This window comes from Diceros bicornis, chromosome 11, assembly GCF_020826845.1.
Source record: "Diceros bicornis minor isolate mBicDic1 chromosome 11, mDicBic1.mat.cur, whole genome shotgun sequence".
In the NCBI taxonomy this organism is placed as follows: domain Eukaryota; kingdom Metazoa; phylum Chordata; class Mammalia; order Perissodactyla; family Rhinocerotidae; genus Diceros; species Diceros bicornis.
Genome location: NC_080750.1, coordinates 33,026,670 through 33,040,514, shown reverse-complemented (window position 1 = coordinate 33,040,514; position 13,845 = coordinate 33,026,670). Strand labels below are relative to the sequence as shown.

At 38.7% G+C, this 13,845-nt stretch overlaps 1 protein-coding gene across 4 annotated transcripts in view; it reads right to left on the bottom strand.

The window, feature by feature from the left end:
• The window catches only part of USP38 (ubiquitin specific peptidase 38), a 29,563-nt gene extending 20,199 nt beyond the window's left edge, over positions 1-9,364 (bottom strand). For 2 of the 4 annotated variants that reach the window (XM_058550124.1, XM_058550125.1), the window contains exons 1-3: positions 8,184-9,363; positions 6,468-6,603; positions 2,773-2,902 (exon numbers count right to left, since the gene is read on the bottom strand). In XM_058550124.1, coding sequence (XP_058406107.1) covers positions 2,773-2,902; positions 6,468-6,603; positions 8,184-8,865 — 948 coding nt within the window. In that variant the 5' untranslated portion in view covers positions 8,866-9,363. Of the gene's footprint in view, positions 1-918; positions 1,021-2,772; positions 2,903-6,467; positions 6,604-8,183 lie in introns of all 4 variants that reach the window. The other 2 variants (XM_058550123.1, XM_058550122.1) reach the window with 2 other exon arrangements.
• Positions 9,365-13,845: the final 4,481 nt, after the last annotated feature.

The window sequence follows — 13,845 nt, the reverse complement described above, 5'->3', positions numbered from 1 at the left end:
AACGTATAATGTAATTACTTGTTAGTAAGGTTTACTTACTACAAAGCCTGCAGATTTTCCTTCAGTGGAAAGGAGGCACTGAGCAGCCTATGTGTGTAATATAGTACTCTGAGGCTAGTTATATTTCTAGCTAACAATCAACAATTGGAATTCTGCACTTCATCAGTCTCCTTTGAATTCGTTTGTGGTGGCTCAGTATTCCTAAGATTTTTACATTGCAGGTGTATTGAATGAGTTTCTAGGCTTGTAAAACTGAGGATCAGACCCTGGAGGAAGTGAATAATCACATAAAGCACTGCTTTCCTCTGATGTCCTAGATAGATAAATGGACAGGTTCCCAAAATAACATTTTGTTATTTCTCACCTGTAATAACTGATAATCAAATAACTGAAATCAAATCAAATCAAATCAAAATCAGTGATGCAGCTGGTCAAAAGTGGTAGGATTCTGGATATATTTTAAAGGTGGAGTCAACAGAATCTGTAGGATATGAGTTGAGAGTGAATGAAAAGCCGTAATTCTGGGGCTATAAAACAAAGACTGATGTTTTCATGCTTTTGAAATTCTAAAGCAGTCAGTGGTTTTCAACCATTTTTCTCCTTCTACGCTGTTCACATGTGCAACAGACAACCATTAGTGACACTGACATGTGACATCTCTCATGTAGAGCAGTAACTTGCAATTGCTCCTAGTGACTACAGTGGAGCAGTTTCGGTGAGACCCAAAACATTCTGAAAATATATTCTTTGGAGAGAAATCCCACAATCTCAATTATCTATAATATCATAAAGCTACATGAAAACAGACGGATTTAGGACTAACCTATAATCTTCTCACTATATACAAATGTAGCTCAATATTAAACTAAAATTTTAAAACAAGGTTTTTCAATGTAGAAAGCTTGTGTCATAACATACCAAATGGAACGCCTCTGGAGAATGCTGAAAACTGAGCAGCATGTGAGAAAGAACTCCAAGAGCACCAGGTCTCACAAGAGGAAACCAAAGTCGATTAAAAACCTTCAAAGAAGACAAGACATCCATCTCAAGAGTTTGTAGGGAAATCATTAACCCAATCAGTGGTTATTTTCCTAGGGCCAAAAATTATTCATGTGACTATATCCCCCTTCCAGGAAAGTTCTATCGTAAGATATGTTATTAAACTTTGGGAGATGGAGAAAGTTGGGAAATAACAACATGACAGAGATCAAGGGATTATAATGGCCTAACCAACTCTTAAAACCCCCTGATCAAATAAAAATCTTCATGTTTACATGTGTACAAGGTGATAGCTCCCTGGTCTAGTACTCATTCAATTCACTCAACAAATATTTATTGAGCACCTACTATTGCTTGGCACTGTTCTAGGCACTGGGGATATAACTGGGGATCAAAAAAAAAAAATCTCTGATCTTATAGGGCTTACTGTCTAGAGGGTGGGTAGAGACAATAAAAACCAACATCGATATAAGTGCTATGAAACCAGGGTATGATATACAGGGAATGCTGAGTGGCAAAGGCAAAGGCATTTTATACAGGGTATTTAAAAAATGTCTCAAGAAAAAGGTGACATTTGACCATAAAAAAACTGAAGGGAATGAGAGTAAAACTGGCAGATACCTGAGAGAAGAGCATAATAAGCAGGGCAAAGGCCCAGCACTGCAAAGGCCCTGAGGCCTCCAGCCTGGTGTACTAGAGATATAGCAAGGAGGGCAGTGTAAGTTAAAGCACAGAGACTGAGCTAATAGCAGTGGGAGATGAGATGAGAGAAGCAGCAGTAGGCCAGACCATGTGACACTTTATGTCACACTTGTAGGGGACAAAGGGCAGGAGCAGGGAGGCTACCGCAAACAATACAGTAAGGGATGATGATGACTTTGGATGAGAGTGGTAGTGATGTAGCTGGTTAAAAGTGGTAGGATTCCGGATGTATTTTAAAAGTAGAGTCAATAGGATTTGTAGGATATGGGCAGAGAGAGAATGAAAAGACACAAAGATAGCTTCAAGGTTTTTGGCCTGAGCAAGTGGAACGATGGAGTAGACATTTAAGATGGGGAAGACCAGGTCTGGGAGGGAAAAATCAGGGGTTAGATTGCAGATAAACTAAATTTGAGATCCAAGTATAGACAGTTGAATACATGAATATGGAGTTCATGGGAGAATAACGGACTAGAAATACAAACTTTGCAGTCATTAACTTAGAGATGTTACTTAAAGCCATGGGACACATACACTGTGTGTATGAACTGAGAAGAAAGTGGACCAAAGACGAAACTCTGAGGCACTCTAAAGTTAAAAAGATCCACTAAAGAAGAATGAGATTCCAGTGAACTAGGACAAAAACCAGGAGAGTATAATGTCCTGGAAAGTAAGTGAGGAGACTGTTTCAAGGAGTGATCAACTGTGTCAAATGCCACTGACAGGTCAAAGGAGAGGAGGCGAGAAATAACTCCTGGGTTTAGCAACATTGGAAAGCACTGGTGTCAAAGACAGTTTTGGCAGAATAATAGTAGTAAAAGCTTGATTAGTTGGATTAAAGAGATAACGGGAAGAATATGTTTTCATATTAGATATGTGAAAACAGCAAGATTATTTTAATTACCTATACTTAAAAAGCATTTTTAATTTCTAAAACCTATTGAAAATTATTCAAAACAAAACCAAAACCAAGAATGTATTCAAAATTAGATACTTTAAACGGGATAACCCAAAGACAAAAAGATTGATTATACAAGTCCATACATTCTAATAGATTTATACACTCCCACTTACCAGTTCTATTTTGAGTAAAGTAACATCTATCAAAATAGTAAACTTCTGGACAGCTGCTAGTCCTTTCAGGAGTGCAATCACCCAGGTATCCACATGCTGAGCCAACGGCCAGGACAGCCAGTCAATCATTCTGAAAATTGAAGGAAACAAAACTATCAGTATTGAAAATATTTTCAACATTATTTAATTAGGAATAACAAGACTTACAGTAGATAACCACCCACTTTGTGACTCAATATTTATTGAGCTTGCTTGTGAAAAGCACTGTTCAAGATGCAGAAATGAGTATAAAGGGTGTTTGTACTCAAGAAGTTTCCAATCTTGTAAGCTGACAGTTTCTTATATAACATATTTCCATAAAAAGAATTTCTGATAAATTATCATTTCACATAATGCAGAGTTTTAAATTTATGCTATAGAGTGGTATCAAGAATTTATTAGGCAAATTTACTCTAAAAAGAACAGTTCAAATATAGCTATCTGAACTAAGACATATGGATATGAACCAAAACTTTTCCTTCCAAGTGATTAAGGTCTAAACATGAAATGCATTGTTAAAAAAAACTGTATTTTTGAATTGTGAAACAGGTTTCTTTGTCCCTTTCAAAATCCTACAATGCAAAGACAACAGAAGGAAACTTCAAATAGATAGAACAGTACTGAATTTGTAAATATCCTAAATGGCCTCATTTTGCATTAATGAGTATTTCTCTTCTTGCATACCAACCCAGTTTAATGGAAATAAAGACAAAGTAATGTGGGGTCTGATGCAAACTGTTCCTAATGTTAGTTAGACATCAACCAATCAACCACAATAAAGACTGGTACAACTCTTTTGGAAAGCAATTGGGCCAAATGTTCATATTATTTAATTCAGTAATCCAAAATGGGGGATTATATAAGAAAATAGCAGTCAAAAAAACCAAGTTTTGAAAGTCAGAGTGATCTGGTTTAAAAATCTCATTTTGCCATTTATTAGCTGGGGAACCCTAAATACTTATGTAAATTATTTAACCTCGTGTCTCAGTTTTGTCATTTGTAGATTACAGATAAACATGCTTATTTTACAGAGCTGATATGAAGATTAAATGAGTTAATATATGACACTGGACATACTCATTGTGAATGCCCCCCACCAAATATTAACACGTAGCAATAAATAAATAAATACCTTGATTGTACAAAATGTCAAATATAAAAAATAAGTATGTAAAAATACATGACCAAAAGAGCAACTGACATTAAAAGGACTGACTTCTAAACTGATATGGTTATTTTCACAACAGCTGTGTTATAATTATCTACATAAACACTCAAGTGTTACCTTTATTAATATTTTGCTCTTAAGTTCAAAACGTTCCATCAAACATTAAGAGGGGCCCCAAAGTCCAAACGCATGTTAACTGCAAGTATCTGTATGTTCCCTGTTTCCTACACATGTTTTATTTCCCTTCTTGTTTTTTGGTTGTCTTCTTCCAACAATGATGGTTATAAGTCATTACAGTAGTCCCTGACAGCTGTTCTACATCTTCCAACTGTTGTTAGGCTGATGTTCATAAAAGTCTGTGGCCACTCTATGTACATGGAGTAGAAAGTAGAGAGACCTGCATTTGTGTACAAAGAGTATATTCACTGTAGCACTATTTATATGATATGGAAAAAATGCAAACAAAATGCAAGCATTTTCACAAATCTATAGAAATCAAAGAGGGAATGACATAAGAAATTGGAAGTAAAAGTTACAGGTAAATTGATTCAATTAAGTTTAAGAGCACAAGGAAGAAAGAAGAAAAGCTAGAAGAGAAAAAGCCTTTTTAAATACTAGACAAAAAGGGAAGAAGTTGGAGAAATTAAAGTCCTCAAAGTTTGTGTTACAGAGAGTGAGATTTGTACACATGTAGCTTTATGAGACCCCAATATAAATACTTAAGCTTATATGTTACCTCATGATGGAAATTTTATAATAGGTGCACAAAAACCATTTTGTTCCAAATCCTTATATTTTATTTAAATGTGCTACACATACACACGAACATGAAAAAAAAATAGAAAATAATTACAAAACAAAAATAGGCAGATATGAAACAAGAATAGGTAGATAGGAAAAGCTCAAATATAGTCATTCAAATAAACAAACTCGGTAGCTAGAATAATCTCTATATATTGGTACCTTTGAAGAGAAAATTAATGAATTGTAAGACAGTATTGATGATCTTCCCTTTAGATCTCCTCAAGGTTTGCTCCCTCATTTCCTTCATGTCTTTACTTCATGGTCACCTTCTCAGTGTGGCCTTCCTCATCCATCTTATTTAAAATTGCAAACTACTTCCCCATACTCTATCACCTTCCTGTATACTTTTTTCCCAAAAACACTCATCACTATCCAACATACTAAATTATTTTACTTATCATATTAAATCAAATCTAAAACAAAATCAATTTTAGCATGTATAATTACTTTATGTACCACTAAGGCAGAAAAAGTCCTGCCAATTAAACTAGAACACCAATGACTATGCGTTTTGACATTTTACCATCTCTGAAATCAGGATGCATGTTGGAATCAATGAAATATGTTATTAGTTTACTCTCCGCCTCCCTAACTAGAAAGATGGCCAGGAGGACAGATATTTTTATCCATTTGTTCAAAGAGGTTTTGAAATACTGCCTGGCACTCATGATAAACGCCTAAAAAACGTGATTTTAATAAATGAATGAATGATTGAATAAAAGCAAAAAAGTGCTGAGAAGGAAAAATAATATTAAGTTCACACCTAGAAATACAAGAATAAAACTGCAACACATCAAGGATAAAGAGAAAAACATAAATGTTACTGGAAAAGCCTAACTACTCATAAAAGAATGACAATTGCATTGATAGCAGACTCCACATCAGCAACAATAGGGGCCAGCCCGGTGCTGCAAGCGGTTAAGTGTGCGTGCTCCGCTGCAGCGGCCGGTTCGGATCCTGGGCGCGCACCGACGCACTGCTTGGCAAGCCATGCTGTGGCGGCAACCCATATACAGTGGAGGAAGATGGGCATGGATGTTAGCCCAGGGCCAGTCTTCCTCAGCAAAAAGAGGAGGATTGGCAGATGTTAGCTCAGGGCCGACCTTCCTCACAAAAGAAAAAAAAAAAGCAACAATAGATGCCAGAAGACAATGCAGTATTATTTTCAAAATGCTAAGATAAAATGACTATCAAATTAGAATTCTGTATCTTACCAAATCATATATTTAAGGATAAGGAAGAAAAAACACATTTCAAACAGACAAAGGCTAAGAGTGTATTGTTTCCTGGTTGAAAGAGAAAGTAAAAGTATGTACCTAGCTAGAAAAAAAAAAAAGATTCCAGAGGGAAGAAATAGGCTGCAGGAACAATAATGAGCAAAGAAATTAGTAAAATATATTGATAATCCAACCAACTCCTGACTGTACAGTAAGTGTATATGTGTGTATGTTTCTGGAATTTAAAAAAGTTGAATTGAAAACAGATTTGTGAATTACTGGGATGCCTGTCAAGCCTATAGTAAGGTAAACAATTCATTCCAATTAATTTGGAGAATCATTATACATTTGATTCCATGATTTCAGTTTTAAACATTTCTCTAAGTTTTTCACTACCCACAAAATACAACAAAATATCTCCTCCTCCGAAATCTACAATTACCATCTATAGTGTCATGAAGAAGTACCTGCAAAGAGCTTGGGTCATACTTGCATCTTTCACATTTGGATCCGTAGTAAGGCTCCTGATGAGAACTGTAATCATCTGAAGAGGAATATGCTGCACAAGGCTTGCCAATGCTACAGAAGGTTCAAATGACACATCTATTTTTTAATTAAAAAGAAAAAGGAATATGGCAAGAAGGTTCAAGTGAAGTATTTGAAGACAACAACAATTTACCAAAAAAAAAAAAAAAAAAAAAAAGTAATTGCAGCAAAGGTGTTAATCAGGAAGCAGTTGTTACGCTCCACCTCATGTGTAGACTAACATACAAGGAATGTTAAATTACAGACCTGAGAGAGAAAGAGTGAGTAGCAATGATCGCTCGCTCATTCTATAGACACAGCTACCGCAATATAACAACTACTGTTCACTCTCACCATATTTAGTCCATAAATTATTTTATTTTCTTGCATTCTTTAATACTAACTTGCTGTTGTGCTAAAATATTCATTTGTAAAGCAGTAGTCAGAAAAGAAATGCAAGGTATCATTTAAATTCCCAATTTAGACCCTCCATAGTAACTTATAACTATTAATTACGGTAGTCATTATATTGCTCTAAGGCAGATTTTAAAAATCTCTTAAGTAGTAATTAAGAGATTTTGGGGGGACTTTGCTTAAACTATATAAAAATTAAGCAAGTCCAAGGTGAGCACCTTTAATGTCGCAGTTGAAAAGTTCTGGGGAAATCTAACAGTTCTAGCAACATAGGCAATGCAAAAAAAAAAATTACAATTAAAAAAATCAACTTAGATACTGCAAATATATAGTTGGTAATTATTTCATAAATGTATTTAATTCATCAGAACGCATGGAGCTTATTAAAACTCTACTCTTAATTCTTGATTCTTAAGATAAAAGGAGGACACCTCCTTCACAAGTTTAATTTCGAATAATAGCCAGGGAGAATGGTCGTAGCAAGCAGGGAGGAAGTGAACATAGTTTTGGATCTATTGTTTCACAACTTACAGAGCTGGAAGCTCCAAGTCCCAACAAGGAATGTAAATGCACAGCTAAAATTCCTGGTTGAGAAAGCATTTTCTTGCCAAGTATCACTTGACTCCTTCCTGCTTTCTAAGGATGCAGTTTGTGGGCTATACCCTGAGCCCAATAACACCTATTTAAGCCCTCATACTCTTTTTCCTTTCCGTCATTCTACCTGTATCCTCTCTCACAAACACTACTGTAGACAGAAAATGTCAGTATTCAAAAACTATGTAGTTAACTGAGATAATCCAGTAATAAAACAAACTGCACAGCCCATGAATAAAAAAATGGGAAAACTCAAAAATGGGGGGAAAACTCATTACAACAAGATGATAGGGTCACAGTACAATAACAACATGATAAACAACACTACGCTACCATTAGTCACTAACGAATGGAAGCTTTATATAATAGCTGTCACCCTCAAAGCATTCCATAACTTGAGCAGAGGCTGGGTAATTAAGCAACTTGTTTGGTCTCAAAGGTCCTAGACCTCGACGTTCTGAACCTTCGAAATAGGAACACTGCCTGTTTTTTAAGGTACAAAGTGACAGCCTGAATAGGGCAGTGGGTTGGAATAAAATTTTGGATAAGGGTATTACACTTTGCTCTCCACTAAGAATGCGTTCAGGGTGTGTGGGAGAGAGACATAATGAATTTCAAGAGAGCTTTTCTTGGAATATAACGACACTTACCTGTGGACGAAATGCTTGCAAAAACTTCTTGCAGGGAAGGCAGCAGTGTGGAGGGCTCGGCCTTCCAGATGTTCTGTAGCAAGTTACTCACTTTTGTCACCTGAGAGACATATTCCCGCAGCTCTTTCTCCTGGGTGGACACGCACTGGAAGTGGCCTATGGTTCGAACCAGCTGTTGGCAGAAGGTGATGGACAATTTCCCCTTGGGGATGCACTGCACGAAGTCGGTCAGGAGGTCGCTCAGTCGGGCACAGAGCTGCGGCTCCGGCCTCTCGCACACCATCCGTAGCACCTCCACCTGCAGCAGGCTGAAGAGGTCCAGCACCGACGGGCAGCTCATGATCAGCTTGAGGCCGTTGTGAATGTAGCCCAGTATGGCTACGTCCTTCCTGTCCACCGAGTGGTAGCCCTGCTGGAGGAGGCCCAAGACGAACGTCTTGTTGAAGAAGGACTCGAACTCTGGCCGGTGGTACCGTGCGTAGGCCTCCAGCACCTTGTGCCCCACCTGCCGCTGGAAGGGGTCCTGGCCCTCCAGGATGAGCCGGGTCGTCAGGTCAAACATGGCCTCGCACTGCGCCTCGTCGAGCCAGTGCTCCGCCGATTCCACCACCTTCCGCACAATCATCCGCTTTAGGGGCAGCGGGTGAGAAGAACTCACCAGGCCCTCCAGGATCTTGTCCATTGTCGCCACGCTGCAAGGCCAGGGCCACGGGGTAAAGAGAGAGAGGCGACAGCCCCGAGGTGGAGGAGAGCCCTGCGGCGGAGGTGAATTTCGAGCGCAGCAGCAGCGGGACGGACCACCGCCACCGCCGCCTCAGCAGCCACATTTATCAGGCAGGGGGGCCCATCCAAGTCCGGGCGGCAGCTGGCAAGCCTGGGGCGCGTAACAACCGGCACCGCCCGCGAAGGGCCTAAGGAGCCCGAGGTCCGCACTCCGCCGCCGCCCCGGGCCCGCGGTCCCTCTCAGCATCAGCGCAGAGAGGCCAGCGGGGACCCCCGGCGGCGGGCGCTCAGGTCCCGGGGCTGCGAGCCGGCCGGTGGAGGAAGCGCACCTCCGCGGCAGGTGTGGGCGTCCGGGCTCCAGCAGGTCGTGAGATCAAACGGGCCCTGGCTCGAGGCAGGAGCCGCTGTCACGGAGGGAGTCGGATCAGCCGGAGAGAAGAGAAGGAGGTGAACCCCCTTGACCCGGATTCAGAAAGTCCCGCAAACAGGAAGTGAAGGACGTAGGAATCTCAGGAAAGGCCCGCCCCTCCGCCCCTCCGCCTGCTCCCCTCCTCCGCCCCAACTCGCGGACTCCCTCCGGGCTGCGCTCGAACCCCCTCCCCGCCCCGCCCCGCCCCTTCGCTGCTGCGCAGGCGCGGCCGCCTCCAGTGGAGTCGCGCGGCGACGCGTGCGTCGTTGGGAATCGTGTGTCGAGTCACAGGCGGCTTTTTGGGAGGAGCGGCCGGAGCGGAGGCGCTGGAGATGGTCGCGACTCTGGGATGGATACTGTCCGATCTCTGTCGATTCTCTCCGGGTCAGGTTGCTCCTGAAAGCCCGAAAAGGTCTATTTATGTAAAATCTTGTGAATGCGAAAGTTTTGGAAACGCAGGCGGAAGAGCATTTGGGGAGAAAGTAAAGGAAAAGAACTCAAAACTCGGATTGAGGAGAGATCGTTTCAAGGTCTTGCCTCGTTCGTGGAGAAATGAGCTCGAGTTCCTAAAGGCCAGTGCCTTTCTCCTACGTTGTGGTTATTAAAGTAAGGACTGTACTGGCGGCGGCAAACATTTAACGACGGTTAGTATCAGCAGAGGTTAGTTTCATCACACCTCGAGCAAATATTTTTCTAGTGAGCTTTTGTGGCATATTGAAAATTTATAAGCTGTCCAAAAAATGGGTGGAGAGTAACAAAAATGACAGCTGAGAAAGAGTGGAAGACTTATATATGCCTGTGTCATATTAAAAAGTATGAAAATAGAAAACCAGGTGAAGATTTCACAGTACATTTAATATATGTGTAGGCTGACATTGAAGATGGCTTACAATAAAGGACAGATGCAGTCGTCATACCTGTACTCTTTCAAGTTAAATTCCAAAGATTCGCAATAAGAATTTAGGCTTTAATCAGAGGCATTTAAATTGGAAAATATTGTCAAATTATAGTCCCGTTCAGTCATGGCTAATATCGTTGTGAAATCAGACATTAATGGCCTGTAGTACAGACAGAACTTTAAAGAAATGGTTCATTTAAAATGTCCAATAGAAAAATGAACGAAATTGTAAGTCGTTTACTTTCCTAGTGTTTTATTTTTTACCAATTTACACAATTACACCAATGTATTTAACACATCAAGTAGAGTAACCTTAAGAAGAATAGCAGTTTAGACGAGATAGGAGCTGAGCAGAGGAAACTTGAGATGAGTTTGAGGAAGAGATTGAAGATAAAAGAGAAATGAGGTGATTGATAGACCTAAAGGACCATCATACTAGAGCACAGGAATAGTTTTAGAACTTCTCAAATAGATGGAAAATAAAACTACAGAGAAAAGTTTGACGTTACTGGGAATGGTGCCCCCTTGGAAGACAAGAATAACATAGAATGCAAAGCATTGAGAGGAATGAATGATAGGATTGTGGATTTGAGATGTAGCAGAGAAGATTTGGAATTAGCATTTGTGGAGGATTTGCTAGGGAGCCAATTAAGGATGAATGAAGATTGCTGAACAACAGTAGTGAACTGATTACTCCAAAGAAGGCAGGAAAAAAATATTGGTTAGTTAAAAGCTGGACAAATTACTTTGAATCATCAATAACATTTCTCCCTTTCTGTTAATATTATGTCTTGAGAAATTGAATGTTGTAAAATAAAGATGTGTGAGAGAAGATAGTGCAAAAGACAGATAAAAGTTTCATCTTGTCAGGCTTTCAAAAGCACCATGACTCAGTATTTTTAAAGTACTTCTTGAGTGATAGATGCATGAAATAAGACATTTAGTAGGTTTTTACGCCAAAGTATTCAAAGCGTTTCCTTCTTTTGCCATTGGTAAAGGGTACGTGATATGCTCTTCTATGGTTATAAGATTTCAATTGAAAGTAGCTAACTTTAAGTAATTTATTTTATAACATAACTAAAAGTTATGACATTACCATGTTCATGTTCAACATTTTAAAATATTTTCAGAAGTCTGTGCAAAGGTTTTGTTGCAGTGTGCCATGCCACTAATCATTGGGTTAGTAGGTGCTGTTGCCATAGGCTTTAAGATTTTGTGTGAAGATTTAGTCTAAGGCTCCAATTGCTAATTAAATGGTTTCATAAATATCTTAGATCTGGGCATGGGAGCTAAGTGATGGAATGGGGAATTATCCTTTATTAAGCACCCTCTATTTGCCCGGGGCTTGATATATTATATGTTATCCTTAGTTCTCAAAACAGGGTTTTGGAAGTAGATAGTAATAGCTGCATTTTCTAGATGAGGTAATAAAGTCATGAGAGATTAAATAAATAGCTCTTAGGTGAAAATTGTATGTGTGTGTGTTTGTGCTAAGAAAAAAGAAAAGGCATTTCCAAAGGCAATGGTTAGAATTGGCCAACTGCAACAGCTCTACTATAAGGTTAACTTCCTCCCAGGACATTTATATCACCCTATAGAATTAAAAGCGAACTCAGTGTTTAGATTAGAAAGAGCTGTGATTAATAAACATATGAAGTAATTACAAATCCGTTATTTTAAACAATGCAGTTTATGTTCATGTACAGTTTTGTGTGTGTGTGTGTGTGTGTGTGTGAGGAAGACTGGCCCTGAGCTAACATCTGTTGCCAATCTTCCTCTTTTTGCTTGAGGAAGATTGTCCCTGAGCTAATATCTATGCCAATCTTCCTCTACTTTGTATGTGGGACGCTGCCACAGCATGGCTTGATGAGCAGTGTAGGCCCGCACCCAGGATCTGAACCTGTGAACCCTGGGCCACTGAAGCGGAGCACGTGAACTTAACCACTGTGCCACTGGGTGAGCCCTGTGTACAGTTTTTAAATTATAAGAAAAAACAACTGGAAAGAAATATACCAACCACTCTGGTATAGTGGGATAGTATTTTTTTGTGATTTATATAATGCGCACTAAGTTAATCTCACTACCCTATTTTAAATCCTCCATTGTTTCCCATCTTATTTAGAATAAAATTCAAGTGCCTACTGTTGACTACAAAGCCCTGTGTGAAGCAGCTCTTGAGTCTTTCCTCCCACTCTCCTCCTTACTATGTGAACCACACTGGCCTTTTGGTTCTCCCTCAGGTCAAACTCTTTCAGGTCTTTGGGCTTTGGTACTTTCTGAAACTTTCTTCTCTGGCTCCTATAATTTAAGTCTGTTCAGAACTCATCTCCTCATGGATCCAGTTATAGGTTATCTACCACGCTATTATGTTACTCTACTTATTTCTTTATGGTACTTAACCACATTGTGAAATTAACTTATTTGTTATTTATTTGATTACTTACAGCCCTTTTCTGTCCTCTACAATCTAAGTTCCATGAGGTCAAGAAACTCTAATTGTCTTAATATCCTCCATATCTAGTAGTTAGAATAGTACCTGGCACAAAGTAAACAATCTAACAATTTGTTGAATGAATGAACATTTTATTTTTTTAATGAAATGAAATGCATGTTTAAAAAATCTCAAAGAATTTACAGAATAACTTCTAGAACTAATAAGTGAATTCAGCAGGGTCTCAGATACAAGATAATACACAGAAATCAATTGTACTTTTATGTACTAACAATGAACACATGTAAACCAAAATACAAAAGGTAATACCATTTTACAATCATTCAGAAACTAAACAACTTAGGTATAAATCTTACGAAACATATACAGGAGTTATATACTAAATTTGACAAAACACTGATGAAAGAAATCAAAGAAGATCTAAATATGTAAAGATAAATATTGTGTTCATGGATTGGAAGACTCACTATAGTAAAGATGTTAATTATCCCCAAATTGATATACATGTTTAGCATAATTCCTCGTAAAATCCCAGCAAGATTTTTTTTGTAGATACAGACAAGATTATTCTAAAATTTATATAGAAAGGCAAAGAAACCAGAATAGTGACAACAATTTTGAAGAAGAAGAATTAAGTGGGAGGAATCACTCTAATACTACAGTAATCAAGACACTGTGGTATTGGCAGAGGGATAAACACATAGATTGATGGAACAGATTAGATTACCCAGAAATAGATACAAACAAATATGCTCAACTGAATTTTGACAAAGGTGCAAAAGCTATTCAGTGGAGAAAGCATAGCCTTTTCAACAAGTAGTGCTGGAGCAACTGGGTCTCCATAGGCAAAAAAACAAACCTTCACCTAACCTCACACCCTATACAAAAATTAACTCAAAATGGGTCATAGATTTAAATGTAAAACAAAACCATAACACTTTAAAAGAAAACATAGGAACATATATTTGTGATCTAGGACTTGGTAAGTGTACTTAGACATGACACCAAAAGTAAATCGATAAATTAGACTTCATCAAAATTAAAAACTTTTCCCCAGTGAAAGACCCTTTTAAGAGAATGAAAAGACAAGTTACAGACTGGGAGAAAATATTTGTAAAACCAGATACCTGACGAAAAACTTGTATCTAGACTAAGGATCTCTCAAAATTGAACAGGAAAA